This window comes from Antechinus flavipes, chromosome 4, assembly GCF_016432865.1.
Source record: "Antechinus flavipes isolate AdamAnt ecotype Samford, QLD, Australia chromosome 4, AdamAnt_v2, whole genome shotgun sequence".
Lineage (NCBI taxonomy): Eukaryota > Metazoa > Chordata > Mammalia > Dasyuromorphia > Dasyuridae > Antechinus > Antechinus flavipes.
Window position 1 is genome coordinate 27067488 of NC_067401.1, and position 16267 is coordinate 27083754.

Sequence of the window (16267 nt, forward strand, 5' to 3'; positions counted from 1 at the left end):
AAGTTAAAAAACGTTAGGAAATAAGTTCCTCATAATACCCCCAATCTCTCCTCCAAGGCCTTTATCTCTCTTAAATCATAAGGTTCTAGAGTAATGTTAGAACAAAAAAGAACACTGGCCTCCTTGGCTTGCTGATTTTTCATATGAAATTTTGTGTCCTGACTTGTAGCATTTTCACTGACTTTCCCTCATGGCTGGAACTCTTCTCATCCTCTTGACTCTAAAATTCTACCTTTAGTAAGAAACCTTTCTCAGCCTTCCTTATTTAATACCTTTCCTCTAAAATCATCTCCCAACTAATCCTGTATCTTGTTTGAAGGTAGTTTTTTGCATCTAGCCTTCTCCCATTAGACTTAGCTCCTGGAGAGCAGGGAGCATTGGTGCCTTGCTTTGCACTTAGCACAGTGCTTTATACATAGTAGGCCTTTAATAAGAGATTATTGACTTCACCTTTAAGTTTGTCTAATCTAAACCTGATTTATAGGTGAGCGAAGAGGACCCAGAGTCACAAATGATTTGTCTCTGGTCATACTGCCCCTGAGCTCATGACCATTATATTGTACCATCTATTTTATAAGCAGAAAATATTTGGGGTTCTTGAACTAATAAAAGTACTTTTTATAAACTAGTTACTGTGTGTGTATGTATGTACATACACATATTAAAAACTTCTCCTTCAATCCCATTCTTCCCTTTCCACTGCCCCACATACCCCAATCTATTCTCTAAATGTATTGTACCAGTGCTTAACTATTATTGCTCTATAGAAGTCATCAGTGAACTAACTTTTGTAGCAGTTTAATCATTCAGTTTACTGATTTGAATCCTTTTGAAGGTTAATCACTGAATGTATCTTTCCAGCTACCTATATTCTTCACTCTTCCCTTTTCCTCCTTCACAAGTCCAATTAGTTGCCACCTCTTTTTGATTCTGCATCTGCAGCGGCTCACCTCTGAAATTCCTGCATTTATATAGCTGTCATCTCTCTCCTGGATTATTGCAGGGAGCCTCCTGCTAGTTTCTTTGCCTTAGTCTAAACATGTCACTTTCTTGCTTAAAACATTACCAGTGGATTTCCATTATTTTCTGTGCCAAGGATGATTCTTTATCTCTCCTCGTAGACTGACTAGCTTCTTTCAGAATTTGGCTTAAGTGCTAATTTTCCCAGAATGGCCATTCTGATTCTCCTTCTGGTGATTGGTTTGTGTGTACTGATCTGTAGTAATATTTTTCCCTTATAGAAAGGAAGCTCCTTAAGAGCAGGAATTGTTTGTTTCTAGTGCTTCACATGGTGCTTAATATGTAGTAGGTGTTTAACAAGTTTTGACTGAAATTCTAAAGTTGATAACATTGAGCATCTTTTACCTTCCGATTGATTAAATCTGTATTATTTAACACTATTTGAATGCTTAGATTGAACTTTTTCTTTGTTCATGGTTAGAAAATTAGTTTTTACCTTTAGATCTCCTGTGGTTTTTTTTTTTGTTTGTTTGTTTTAAGATATCAGTAATTAAATGATTTTTGTGGAGGTTTCAGATAACCATATGACTTTAATCTTGCCAGCCTTCAATATTCCTGACCCAGGTAAGGATATATGATTAGGTAGATTTCTCTCTCTCAAAGCAGGACAGTGTAGTGTGTGATCCGTTAAGCCATCTGAATGTTAGAAGCTTTTAAAAAGGCAAAGCAAGAAAAAGAAAAATTTGTCTCTGCTGGAAAATGAAAGTATAAGACTAGAAGTCACATTAGAGAACAGTCTCCAAGATACTTTATAGTATGGCTACAGGAAGTACTGAGCTGAAGGGGATGCAGCCATCATAGGTGGGCTACTCCTTATCTATAGATGTGGAATGAAGTTTATTGAGGAAACCATTTTATCATTCTTTCTTTGAATTAGGAGTGCATGGCAAAATTGATTTTGCTTTCCTTCTTCTGAGGTCCCTTAAGCCTGGTAGATTTTGGTCAAGTAGGGCAGTAGTTCTCGAAGTTTGTTTGGGCTGCGTAAGCATGTGTAGGTATGCTACACTGAATTGGACCCTGGGTGTACAAGCTAGAAATTTAGGCTAATGTTGTAGTTGAAAGACAGTTCTTGTTAAATGATTTTATCTTGAGACATTTGAAATTCTACAGAATATTTTCCAGGATTGTTTTCTCTTTTCTTCTGTTCTTGGTATCTCTTAAACATACCCCTTTTGTATTAGCCATTAGAAATCAGTCTGGTAAATGAGGCTGAGCTGCTGGCAACTTGCTGTCTGAGGCAGTGCCTAAACTTTTTTGGCCAAGTCGGCACCAACATGATCACATGGGAAGGTCTTCCTAACCAGAGTACTGAGATTGTTAGCATCCATTCTTAAACTATAATAAAGTGCTTTCCTTGTTCTCATCCTGCAGGTCGGTGAGCTGGTAAAGGTCACGAAGATTAATGTGAGTGGCCAGTGGGAAGGGGAGTGTAATGGCAAACACGGGCACTTTCCGTTCACGCATGTCCGCCTGCTGGATCAACAGAATCCTGACGAGGACTTCAGCTGAGTGTAGCTCAACAGTTTTGCTGACAGATGGGAACAATCTCAGTTTTTTTTTTTTTTTGTTTTGTTTTGTTTTGTTTTTTTTTCCAACTGCCATCTATACAATTTTCCTACTGATGTCAAAAGCAGTATAGTTTATATATAAGCATTCATTACCCGTGATCTCCTGGGACTGAACTACTCCATGCCTAACCTTCAAAATATTCAGGGTACGAAATTGGATGGCTTCTGGGTCAACTTAGAAAATCACTGATCGTAGGTAGTAATGGCTGTTGGTCAGGCATACTGTTCTACCCTGCCTGCATTGCGTGAGGGAGAGCAAGCAGCATCACTATGTTCAACACTGAATTTTGGTTGGGTTTTTTTTTTCTCCCAAATCAGTCATGTAGATTAAATAGCTTGCTCCCTTACTCTCAGGCAAAACAAATCAACCTTAGGAAAATTGATGGACAGGTAGGAGTGGTGCATCCTGGTTATTATCCTTATTTACTTTGTGGTTTTGTGTTTTCATTCTCAATCCATACCATAAATGGCTATAGACTGTATTTTTTCATCATGAAGAAATTGTGCACAATGTGATTAGGAACTTTTAAAAAAGGTTACCTTGCCCTTTGGGATTGCTTTGTAATTTACAGAAAATGACCACTGTAAGACATAGTCTGACATTTCAGATCCTAAGAATTTTGAGGACACTACTCGAGGCATATGTCTTCCTTTCTAGTCAATGCTTCTTATTTTTTCTTAGGATTGATTTAATATTAAATTTGTTCTGCTAACACATGGCATTCTTTTTTCCCCTAAACCTACAGATTTGTAACTTAAGAGACCTGTAGGTTTGAGAACCAGTTGTGAAGTAGAATGTGCAGAGCTCTGGACTCATCAGCACATAGCTTTAAGCCAGTATTTGACTCAGTAGACAGACAGGCCCCACCTTCCCTCCTAAGGGGAACAGAAGGGTCCCAAGTATCAGGAACTTCACTTACACTTATTTGGCCCAGTTAGGGCCTGAGCTGAGGCCTAAGGGGAAATCTCTTGAATTCCTGGATACAGTCTTTGGAGTGGAAGGACCAATCACTTAAGACTATTCCATGAAAGGTTTTGGGGCCAAGTCCAGTCTTCTGCTTATGTGTAACCTGCATTCAAGGCAGCAGGATTTAGTGCTTGGAGCAGTGCTTCTAAACCAATCATGACAACAACTTGTGGATGAACCATTCATTGTACATGGGCCAGATCCGTGCTTGAACTAGTTCATATTGTAAACTGGCTGAATTGTCAGCTGGCATTGTTTTTCTTTGTGTGCAGATGTAGTTTACAAACCTTACTAACGATGATATTGGTGATTTTCTTATGGAGTGAGCTGTTCCAAGTACACAGTAATGACCAAAAATGTTCCAGAACACTTTGAATACACAAACACGGAACATAGTGCCTGGTACATGAAGGTGCTTAATAAATGCTTGTTGATTGATCATGAGGCTTTTATAATTTTTTTTTTTTAATGTGTCAGAGACACACCTCAAAACAAGGAAGTGATTTTACAGTATTTCCCCTGAGAGGGACGTGAGTTGAAGCCAGTGGAGGACAATCGATTCCCACTTGTCCCTGCTTAATTGTAAGGAACAATGGTGTGGATAACATAAAAACATTTATATTTGGCTTTGTAACACATGTTTTATTAGATTTTTTAAATTGTTTACCTTCCTAATCATGTTTTCATAGATTAATAAAAGATGAGTGTGATCACTGAGCATGCCAAAAGATGGTAAAGGGAAAGCAAGCATCCCAGAATCATGCTATGTGACAAGTGGGGGGAAGCCTTGGGTTAGTGAGAGAATCCAATGCAAATTTGAATTGACTGTAATTAAGATAATAGTTTTACCTCACACTACAGTAAAACTTGAGAGATCTTTAATCTTCAGCTTTTCTTTATGTGTTAGCATAATGCTACGCACATAGGCACTCAGTAAATGATTGAATTACTCGATTTAACTCATTTTGTTCTGCTTTGTCTAATTGGTTAGTCAGGTTTCAGTGAATGAGCACAGATTTTTAAAACCTAAATGCATATTAATTCAGTGCTATTTCCCCACAAGTAAGCTATTTGGAATCTTTGTGGAGAAAACTGTCAGACCCGATGGGGAATTTTGTATTTTGCTTTGCATTTGACTTTTAAATTGGCTTGTAATGGTTATATGATTTTATCACATGCAAAATTATTGGGACTCACATTTTTGCCCAAATCATGGTTGATCGTGACCATAAAAGCAGGGACTCTTCTATTGCAGCATTAAGATTTGGTTGTGCATGGGCAGTTGCTGGACCTTAAGAAATCAAATGTCTTCTATAAATACTCTCTGGAAGCAAAATATTAGTACACTATTTAATTGCAAATGTGCATTACATCACAGAGCAAAAGTAAATCTAAATTGGCTGCTATGTTTTATATAATCTTTCAGCAAAGCCCATTCTTTCAATATTAGTGTTTGACATGATTAATTCTGGTTAATTTGTTGGAATTCTTTTTGTTAATAATGCAAATAGATAATTTTTAATTATCCTTTAGTAACATTTCACTGTAAATGGTTTGGAAAGGGTGATAAGCAAACCAATTTGAAACAAAATATAAACATGTGCCATTGTATTATAACACTATACACTTTCTTGACAGTTAAAAAATTTTTAAAAAATTTTTTTTGTAGCATGTAATGTATATGTTTATATATGTAGTAAATAAAAATATGGCCAAATGATTGGCTTGGTTATCGATGATCTTTTGGGGGAAGAGTTTATCTTTGAAGTTTCTACAAGTTAATACACACAAATGACAATAAAAAAGATACAACAACCTTGGTACAGTTACAAGACAACTTCATTTTACATACAGATTAATCCAAGAGTGACTGGGGATGTATAATAGTTGGCATCAAATACTTGAAACCTGCCCTGTGGAAGAAAGCCTGCACCAAAATCAAAGCCGCCTAAAACAACAGGCAGAAGTCTGGTGATGGAACCTTTGGGAGGTGATGGATTAGCCTTCCCCAGAGGTCTTGGACTTAGAGACTGGACAGCTTTTTTTGGAGGAGGAATTCTTGAAGGTTTATGTTGCCCTGTGTAGCCACTGAGGTCTCAACTCTGAATTTTTCCAACAGAATGCAAACAGAAAAATGACAGAGGAATGTAGATTAAAGGTAAAGTTAATTGGGGGTTTCTTGGAAGAGCTATTTTCAATTATCCCCTGAAGGCAAGAAATGGTTATTTGAAGGGCACCTTGAGAAGCAAGGATTTGATGAATAAATGATGACAGAAAGGGATGGTGAGGTTTTGTTTAGTTGAATATTAAATGTTACTCTTCCTTGGTCCTCCACACCATGCTGTAAAATGAGGGCCCTTTCAATTTTACATCCTATAAATTGCTTTGCTATAGATAAACAGCATAAAGGAGCTGGGTTTTTAAATACAAAGATTTATATCTGGGTAGCTTGCATATGGTCTAATATCTCTAGTACCTTTGAGACGATGATTAGGGGAGCTATGGGCCTATCTGAACTCCTGCCATTTAATGCACCTCCCCTTTCTTAGTTCTTTTCATAAGCTGTTAGAAGAATTGACTTGTGTTTCGAAGACCTTTGAGCATCCACAAGAAAACCAGATTCAGTCTCCAAATTTAAAATTTCAAAAGCCTCATTCCCCCCTTCCTTCCTCCCCCCCACCCCACTGGAAGAAACTTAAGGATTGTGTAAACTGATGTAATCCTTTATTATAGGTCTATAGCAAGGTGTTTAATTTGTACTGAATTAGGTCGATGAGGGAGGGAGGAGTAACGAAGCACATGTACTGCTGTCTACCTCAAGAAGCCATCAGGAAATGAGCCACAAGGGGCTGTGATTTCATCCCTGTGGGTACCCCTGCCGATGCAGATTGTATGGAGGAGATCTGAGTTACTAGGGACAAAACAAGGTAGGTCAGTCCATTCCTAGCTTAGTGTCTTAGATTTACAGGTGGGAGAGACCTCAGAGATACATTGTACAGATGAAGAACCAAGGTTTGGGAATAGTGATGAATTCTGGGTCATGCAGGTAGGAAATCACAGAAGCCGTGTTTGAACTGAGGTCTTCTGATTCCAGAGTCTCACCTCATGTTGTCCCATGCTATGGCCCCTGAATTTAGTGATTTCCAGTTCCAAGGCCTTATGATCCTCAGTTTTCTCATCTACAATATAGGAGTAATTATTTGCACTACCTATGCCAAAGTGGATAATGGGCATAAGTGCTTGGTAACCATAAAAATACTTAGATTTTATATGTAGACTATATATTGTGACTCATAGTTATTCCTCAAAACAAGATCAAGAACCCAGGTCTCCTGGTATTTAGTCCAGTGATTGCTTTTTTTTTTTTTTTTTTTTTAATGGAATCATTAATGGACTATACAAGTGTAGAATCACCCAAGGTCACATTGCTAAAACAGAAATTAGAGACAAGACGTCTCTGGCCCACATTTCCTGATCCATGAAATGAAGAGATTGTATTTAAAGAGATCCCTTCCCTAGAGTCTGACAAGCCTATCTTTATTCAAGAGTCATCCCTTGATCACCTTGTCCTCAGTCAGTCTTCAGTCATATGCTTTCCAATGGAGTAGCGCCTTCTAGCGAAAGGCTTCTTAAATTTTTTCCACTCAACCCATTTTCCCCAAGAAATTTTTATGCACACATTTACTGATAATCATAAATTTATCTTAAAACAATTCTTTGGTCTGCATATAAGTTATCATTTATTAAAGACAAAAGCAAATTTGTATACTAATCAAATGAATGTGCTTTTTTTACATAAAGAATTAAATCTTATTTTTCTTGTGTAGCATATTTGTGGAAATATGTATAGAAGAATTGCATATGTTTAACATATTATGGATCACTTGCTGACTGGGGGAGGAAGTGAGGGGAAGGGAGGGAAAAAATTAGAACACAGGGTTTTGTAGGGGTGAGTGTCAAAAATTTTCCATGTATATATTTTGAAAATAAAAAGCCTTAATTAAAAAAGATTAAATCTTAGAGGAATATTTGATAACTTTTACTGTTTTTTTCCCTCAGTAGTAGTTAATTTTTCCAAAAACATGTCAAGATAGTTTTCAACATTCATTTTTGTAATTCCTCAAGAAAGCAGATAGTTTTACTGTTGGAAATGTATTGTGCTCCCCATTTTGTTACATGACTGCATGTGGTTTTGTGACCCATAGTTTGAGAAACTTTGTGCTAGAGACTTTGCATTCTATTGGTACAGTTCTCGAGGACCCAGGATCAGTTAGATGCCACTCAGACACACCAACATAAGACCTTCATGGAGGACAGAATGTTAAATCACAACGTGGCTAAACAGAAGTGGGCTTCAGATCTGAAGTATTTGTCTGGTATCACTAGAGGGAGGTCTTTTCCTTCTAAACTTATTTACTTCACATTGATGATTACATCATGATCTGAACAATCAATAAACAAATTACAAGAACTCTCTCTAGTTGGTCAATTCAGTCAAGCTCGACTCTTCATGACCCCATGAACCACGGGTCCTTCCGTCCTCCATATCTACCCAAGTCTATCCAAATTCATGTTCATTGCTTCCATAACGTCCATCTCATCTTCTGCTGTTCCCTTTTTCTTTTGCCTTTAATTTTCCCCAACATAATATTTCAGTTTCAGCTTCAGTATCTGACCTTTCAGTAAATAGTATGAATTCGTTTAAGTATTCAATTCATTCAAGATTTCCTTACTGTCCAAGAGACTCTCAAAATTCTTCTCCAGCACCACAACTTAAAAGCTTCAGTTCTGCTTATAGTTCCAACTTTTCACAGCCATACATTGCTGCTAGAAAAGCCAGAGCTTTGAATATACAAACCTTGATTGGAAAGGTATTGTCTCTGCTTTTTAGTGTGCCATTCAGATTTGCCATAGCTCTTCTTCCAAGGAGAAATCGGCTGCATTTGTCATCTATATTGATCTTTGAGCCCAAGAATATAAAATTTGACATTTCCTCTCCCACTATTTGCCAGGAAGTGATGGGATCAGTTGCCAAGATCTTAGTTTTTTTTTTTTTTTATGTTAAACTTCAAGCTGGCTTTTACACTTGCCTCTTTCTCTCTCATTAAGGAGCTTCTTAAGATATTTTTTTAATTGTAAAGTATTTGTTTGTTTTTGGTCACATTTAAAATTTCATGCTCTCTCTCTCCATCCTATACTAGGCTACCATTTGATGCAGATTTGTAAATATATATTATAAAAACCATACTATGCACACTTTCATTTATCAGTTCTTTGGAATTGTATAGCATCTTCTGTCAGGTTCTTCATAGTTAATTTGAGTAATACATAGAATAACTTAATTGTTCACAATTCTTTGCACAATATTCTTGTTACCATATGTAATAATGCCTTGGTTCTGCTCACTTCATATTTCATTATTTTGTGTAAATCCATGCTTTTTCTTAAAATCAATCAGCTTATTTCATACAGTATTTCATCCATATACTATAACCTGTTTATTCCCTATTTGATAATTCCCTCAATGTTCAGTTCTTTGCTACCCCAAAGAAAAATTATAACATTGGTTCGTTTCTTTTTATCCTGATCACCTTGGGAAACAGACCTAAAAATGGTATTGCTGAATCACAGTTTTATAATTCTTGGGCATGGTTCTAGATTGTCCTCCAAAAATGGTTGGATCAGGTCATAATTCCAACAGCCTATTAATGTAACAAATTTTCCATATCTCCTCCAATATTTGTTATTTTTTCTATTATTACATCCAGTTTGATAGGTGTGAGATACCTCAAAGTTGTTATAATTTGCATTTCTCTAATAGTGATTTAGAGCATGTTTTTCATATGACTATTGAAAAACTGCCTGTTTACATCCTTTGGCCATTTATCAGTTAAGAAATGACTCATATTCTTATAAAGTTCTCTATATAAATTGTCTATAAAATTTTTTCCCCAATTTTCTGCTTAGCATCTAATCCTGGCTATGTTGATTTTATTTGTACAAAACTTTTAAAAAATTTAATGTAATCAAAATTATCATATATTTTACAGTGTTCTCTCTTTTATAGTTATAAATTATTATTCTATTCATAAGTCTAATAGGTAAAATGTTCCATATTCTTCTAGATGTTTTTCCTTTATACCTAGATCATGTATCCATTTTTACCTTATCTTGGTAAATGGTGTAATATGTTGATCTATACCCAATTTATGCCAAGCTATTTTCCAGGTTTTTTTAAAATCAAATGGTGTATTCTTATCCCAAAAGCTTAAATTTTTACAGTAAAGACAAGGTTACTATAATTTTCTACTGTTTTGTATGTCTACTCTGATCCATTGTTCCACTTTTCTATTTCTTATAAGTATATTAGGTAGAATTGTCTTTTTATTGTATTGGTTCTACCTACCCCTGAACAATTAAAATTTCTTCAGCTTTTAAAATCTGACTTTATTTGTATAAAAAAATGTTTTATGATTATGCTCATGTAGTTCCTATGTTTGTCTTGGCAGATAGTTGCCCACAGATATTTTATACAATCTATACTTATTTTAAATGGGGTTATCTATAAGAGATCTCTTCTAGTAGGGTTTAGTTGGTGACACATAGAAAGGCTAATGATTTATATGGGTTTATTTTGTATCCTCCTACTTTGCTAAAGTTGTTTCAACTGACTTTTTAGTTGAATCTCCAGGATTTTCCAAATATGTCATCATAGCATCTGCAAAGAGATAGTTTTATATTTTCAACTGTAGATCATTTAACTTTTTCTTTTTCTTTTTTTTTTTTAAATAACTTTTTATTGATAGAACGCATGCCAGGGTAATTTTTTACAGCATTATCCCTTGCATTCACTTCTGTTCCGATTTTTCCCCTCCCTCCCTCCACCCCTTCCCCCAGATGGCAAGCAGTCCTTTACATGTTGAATGGGTTGCAGTATATCCTAGAACTTTTTCTTTAAAAATATGGATACTATAACATTTGGTGCTTATAGGTTCAGAATTGTAACTACCTCATTTTCTATGGTATCTTTTATTCAATAAAGTATCTTTTTTTCTTTTAATTAAATCTGTTTTAGCTTTAAGTTTGTCTGAAATCATGATTGTTACCCCTGTTCTTTTTGCATCAGCTAAAAGCATTTTCCAGCCCTTTATTTTTACTCTGTTATGTATCTCAAATGTTAAAATGTGTCTTTTGGTAACAACATATTGTCAGATTCTAGTTTTTAATTCATTCTGCTATTCATTTTTACTTTATGGATTCATATTAAAAATTATAATTACGACTTAAACAGTTTTCTCCATCCTATTGTCACTTTATCCTTCTTTTCTCGTTTTAATCTATCTCTCCTCGAAAATCTAATTGACTTCTAATCACTGCCTTCTTAATCTGTATCCCTTCCAAGAATTCCTTTCTTCCCTTCCTATTGCTTAATTTCCCCACCCTTCCAAATGTCTCCCTTTTCCAACCCTCATCCGATTTCTCTGGATGTTAAGAAGACTTATGTGTGTTATTTCCTCTTTATGCCAGTTCAGATGAGAAGGTTCTAGCACTACCAGTTCTTTACCTCTTCCTACTTCAATTGTAGCAGTTCTTCCATTCACACTCATTTCTGTGAGATAATTGCTCCATCTTCTCTTTCCTCACCAAATTTTATTTTTTAAGCATCGTTCCCTCATACTCAACTCAATCTCAAGCCTTCTTTGGATGTATGCTCTTTTAAATTATCCAAGTAATAATAACATTCTTAAGACTTATAGATAACATTTTCCCATATAAGAAAAGATTCTGACTTTATTTAAAGGTTTTTTTTTTAATGTTTACCATTTGTTCTGGCTCTTTCTTCACACCTGAAAGCCCTTTAGTTTCTTAAATGTTTCATTTCCTCCCTTCATTTAGGATAACAGTTTGCCATAAACTCAAAACACTCAGACTCTCATTGATTGGCCAATAAAAGGTCCCAGGCCAAGGCTGTATGCACTTGATTTGGGCCCTGATTGACATAAACAGAATGTTAATAATAATTCTCTTTTGGTTAGAAATCCTCCCAGATTTGTTGCCTTTTTTTTTTTTTTTTTTTTTTTTTTTTATTAGAGGGAGGGGAAGAATTAGATGAAAAAGGCCATTCTTTGCCTCATTCTTTCTTGTCTTAATCACTAACTGGGTGGTTGCCTGAGTTTAACTGACTCAGGAAAGTTTAACTGACTTTAGGGGGAAAAAAAAGACTTACAAAGGCCAAGGACTCCCACTGCATCTAGAATCATCTCCAGTGATCCAGATGACATCTGGCCACTAGACCCAGATGTCTCAGGAGGAGAAAGTGAGGCAGGTGACCTTGCCCAGCCCTCCCTCCTTCCATCCAATTGATTTATGTCATGGCTTCAACCTCCCTGAGATTGGGGAATGAAGGACAAACAAGTCCAACTCCTTTGTTACAAAATATATTGTTCCATGACCTTTGATCTTTTAATGTAGAAGCAGCTAAATCTTGTGTAATGCTGACTATAATTCCTCAGTATTTAAAGTATTTTTTTCTAATTGCTTGTAGGATTTTCTCCTTGACCTAGGAGCTTTGAAACTTAGCTATGGTATTCCTGTGAGCTTTCATTTTGGGATCTCTTTCAGGTGTTGATTGCTGGGTTTTTCCTATTTTTTCCTCTCATTCTAAAAAAGGACAATTTTCCTTTATTATCTCATCAGGTATAGTATCTAGACTTTGATTATAACTTTCAGTTAGTCCAATAATTTTTGTATTCTCTTTGATCTGTTTCCTCTCATTCTAAGAAAGGATAATTTTCCTTTATTATCTTATAAGGTATAGTATCTAGACTTTGACTTTGATTATAACTTTCAGTTAGTCCAATAATTTTTGTATTCTCTTTGATCTGTTGTCCACGTCAGTTGCTTTTCTAATGAAATGTTTCACATTCTTTCTATTTGTTCTTTCTTTTGATTTTGTTTTATTATTTTTTTTAAGGAAATGGAATTAGTTTGACATAATTTGTTTTTGTTTTTGTTTTCTTCTTTCCTTTTTTCCCCCCTGAGGCAATTGGGATTAAGTGACTTGCCTAGGGTCACACAGCCAGGAGTGTCTGAGACAAGATTTGAACTCAGGTCCTCCTAACTTCAGGGCTGGTGCTCTATCCACTGTGCCCATTATTGGTTTTTTTTTTTTTTTTTTCCCTAACCTCTCTGATTTTTAAAATCCTTCTTAAACTTTTTTAAAAATTATTTTTGGGTTTGTAGCTACTTTGCTTTTTTGTTTTAAGATAGAAATAGCTATTTTAAGTTCAATATCTTCTGAGTTTAAACCCCAATCATCTCTATTACTATAGCAGCTACTTATAGTTGGGTTCTTTTTTTTTTTTTTTTTTTTTTTGCTTATTATTATTCTTATTAACATCATTGTTAGCAGTTTGTTTCTTTGTTGTTGTTTTTGATTTATTTATTTAATATTTTTCTCCAGTTACATTTAAAACAAATTTTTTTAACATTTGTTTTAAAATTTTTTGAGTTCTAGGTTCTCTTTCTTTTCCCCACCAACAATTAAGAAATCACATGTGAAGTTATGCAAAACATTTCCATGACTTTTATGAAAGAAAATTTAGATCTCCCACCCTAATGAAAATAAAAACCCTCAAGAAAAATTAAGTTTAAAAAAAGAGAGAGCAAGCCGGAGTTTATTTCTTGTCACTTAACTTTGTGTTAAAATCAGGCTCTAGCCAGGAGGTATGGGTGATAACATCTCACTGAAGTTTTTTGGTGCTGTTGTTCTCTCAGCTCTGTGGGCACCTGACTTCAGGTATTCCTCTCTGCCCCTGAGCCATGACTAGGGCCCCCAACAAGGCTGTCTCTGCGAACAAGGCTTGTTCTTCTCCCCCAAGCTGGAAGCTTTAGCTCCCCTTCACCTAGCCTGCAAATGCCTGCAGCCCCCAGGATCCTGGCCCTCTGTGGCAGAATTCACTGCCTCGTGGCCTCCTCAGGCTGGGACGACTCAGGTCAGCCCCTCTAGGTGGGAGTCCAGCCCCTGTGCAGGCTCCCTTCCCCAGCTGTCCTACCCACCAAGCCTGAGCAGAAAGTTCCTGCCCCCCTCACAGCCGCCCCAGGGCTTGCTGCTTATTGGCAGTGTTTACACTTCAAACTGGCCCAGTCACAGGCCTGGGAGGTCAGGTCTTTCCTAAGGCCTCCCAGGTTGTCTTAGGTGAACAATTGCTTTACCCTGACTTTTCATTATTTCTGCTGTTCAAAGTTCTCTTCTGAGGGGGTATTTGATATTGTTTGCGGGAGAAGTTAGGAGAACCGGTATTTTCCTGCTTTATTCCACCAATCTTTCAGGTTTCTAATTCTTTACTTTCTGTCATTAGAGAGGTATCTTCTGTATATCTGATAATTTGTTGATAATTCTCTGGGCAGCCATGATTCTGGCTTTTGGTTAATCAGCCTGGCATTTTGCACGATGTACTCTGGATATAAGTTAAAATCAGGTCCTCCTTTTGCAATCTTAAATCAGTCAGGTGCACATTTGGTTCTGACTGTTGCTTCTTGACCTGAATATGGATTTTTTTAGGGAGACAAGTAAGATGATCTGGCACTTTTATCTTTTTGAGGATTTGCCACATTTTGTTGTGATTTGTGATCAAAGGTTTAGGTCCATAAAGCAGGAGTAGATTTTTTTCTGGAACTCTCTTGATTTCTCCATAATCCACCAAATGTTGGTAATTTAGTCACTAGTTCCTCTGCTTATTCTTCCAGCAATTCTTATTAAGCTTATTACTAAAATCTCATTTGTAGAATCTTAAGCATAATCTTGCTGATACGGGAAATGAGTGCAGTTAGTTGTTCAGCAATTTGGCTTGTTTTTGTCATTCTTTAGGATTGAGATGTAAAAAGTCTTTTCCAATCCAGTGGTCTATTGATTTTCCCAATTTGCTGGCATATTGAATGCAGCACTTTTTAAAAATTAATTAGTTTGTTTTAAAATACATTGCTTTATGAATCATGTTGGGAAAGAAAAATCAGAGCAAAGGGGAAAACCACTGAGTCATCATTGTTGGTGATATTGTGATCTTTCTTGTATAATTCTATATATTCTATAAGAACCTTCTAGCTAGGCACAAGCATAAGACCAGGTGCCTGCCCTCAGCACTCTGAATGGCAAAGGCCAAAGTTATACATCCATTAGACCTGTTTACTGGGCTGATTCTTGTTTATTCATATATTTCTGAGGAGAGTAATGAAACCTGCTAAGGAGTAATTTGTGAGGTTTTTTTTTGTTTTTCATTATATCTTTTTATTTGCAAAACATACATATGGGTAATTTTTTCAACATTGCCCCTTGCAAAACCTGTTCCAAATTTTTCCCTTAAAAAGTAATTTGTTGAAGCAACAAGGGCCACAACTATGGGACTGGATTTGAACTGGATTTGAATTCTATGATACTGAATCTGTGATCCTAGCTGAGTCACTAACATATGGGCAGAATTACTTGCATTCTTTCTTCCCCACTAGAATGTGAACTCCTTGAAAGTGATGTATTTAGCTCAGTGTCTGGCACATAGTAGGTGCTCAATAAATGATCAAGTTGCCTGTTGTCCAATCTCTAAAATAGGTATGATGATAACTGAAGAATGTGCCTCAATGGTGTGTCATATAAGCAATGATCATCATAATAATGAAGATAATATTTATTATGTAGCTTTTTTTGATCCTCAAAACGGTCCTGGGAGGTAGGTGCTCTTTTCCCATCTTGCAAATGAGGAAATTAAAACTGAGATACATAAGCTGACATATCCAGGTCACAGCAGATAAGTGTTCCAGATGGGATTCAAATTCAAGAGTTTTCCGACATTAAGTCCAGCAAGCACTTAACTTCTGTCTAGCCATTTGTAATGTAAAACACTACATAAATGTCAGCTGTTAGTATCTTTCCCTAATAATGTAATGGGAACCCCTGCTTTTTACCCATAAACTTGAACAAGGAATAAGCTCAAAAATAATTCCGCAGACAAACTGACTTTGATGAAATTGCTTATGTTTTTCTATGGACACTGAAGCTGTCCAATACAGACCATGGGTTCTTTATCAGGCTGCCTTCCCATTTTTGCACACTATTTCTGGACTCCTCCCTCCACTGCCATACAAGAATGTAAACTAATTTTTTAGTAGCCTAAACACAGCATAATTAGGAAGATAGCTTTGCTGCAATTTGGAATGTAGTAGATTCCAGAAGCAGAGAGGATTTGGGATTCCTTACTGTTTGGGCTTATCTGTTACTATTGCCATCTCCACTGATACAGAGAACTAACAGATCAAAAAGCTGACTGGATGCCTCTTACATTGGAAGCACAGTGTGTACATATAATGGAAGATATTTGCAAGAGGCAAATCTAATTTTGATTTTCTGCCTTTGTGGAAAGTAAGTAATTCCAAGCACAATTCCAGAAAGTTGTATAGGTCAAATCCTCTTGCAATAAACTATAAGGGCCAACTTCTTTTTCTGTAATGGAATTTTGTTGTAATGAATATTGCTTAACATCTGTTCACTAAAATTTTTTTAAAGCATTCTTTACTTTGATTGTTCTTCTCTGCTTTTTTTTTTTCTCCAATACATAGGCCATAGATTCAGTAATATTCAAGAATTTGGATTCCTAGAGAGAACAGTGCCAAGTTCTTTCAAAATATCTTTTTTTCTTGCCAAAACGAGCTATTCCCACTT

General features: G+C 36.1%; 1 protein-coding gene across 3 annotated transcripts in view; it reads left to right on the plus strand.

The window, feature by feature from the left end:
* The window catches only part of CRK (CRK proto-oncogene, adaptor protein), a 36560-nt gene that overhangs the window by 17093 nt on the left and 3200 nt on the right, over positions 1-16267 (plus strand). The window contains exon 3 of one of the 3 annotated variants that reach the window (XM_051992199.1): positions 2392-2490. The exons of 1 other annotated variant lie outside the window; for it this stretch is intronic. In XM_051992199.1, coding sequence (XP_051848159.1) covers positions 2392-2399 — 8 coding nt within the window. In that variant the 3' untranslated portion in view covers positions 2400-2490. Of the gene's footprint in view, positions 1-2391; positions 5371-16267 lie in introns of those variants that run through there. One more of the 3 variants, XM_051992197.1, reaches the window with a different exon arrangement.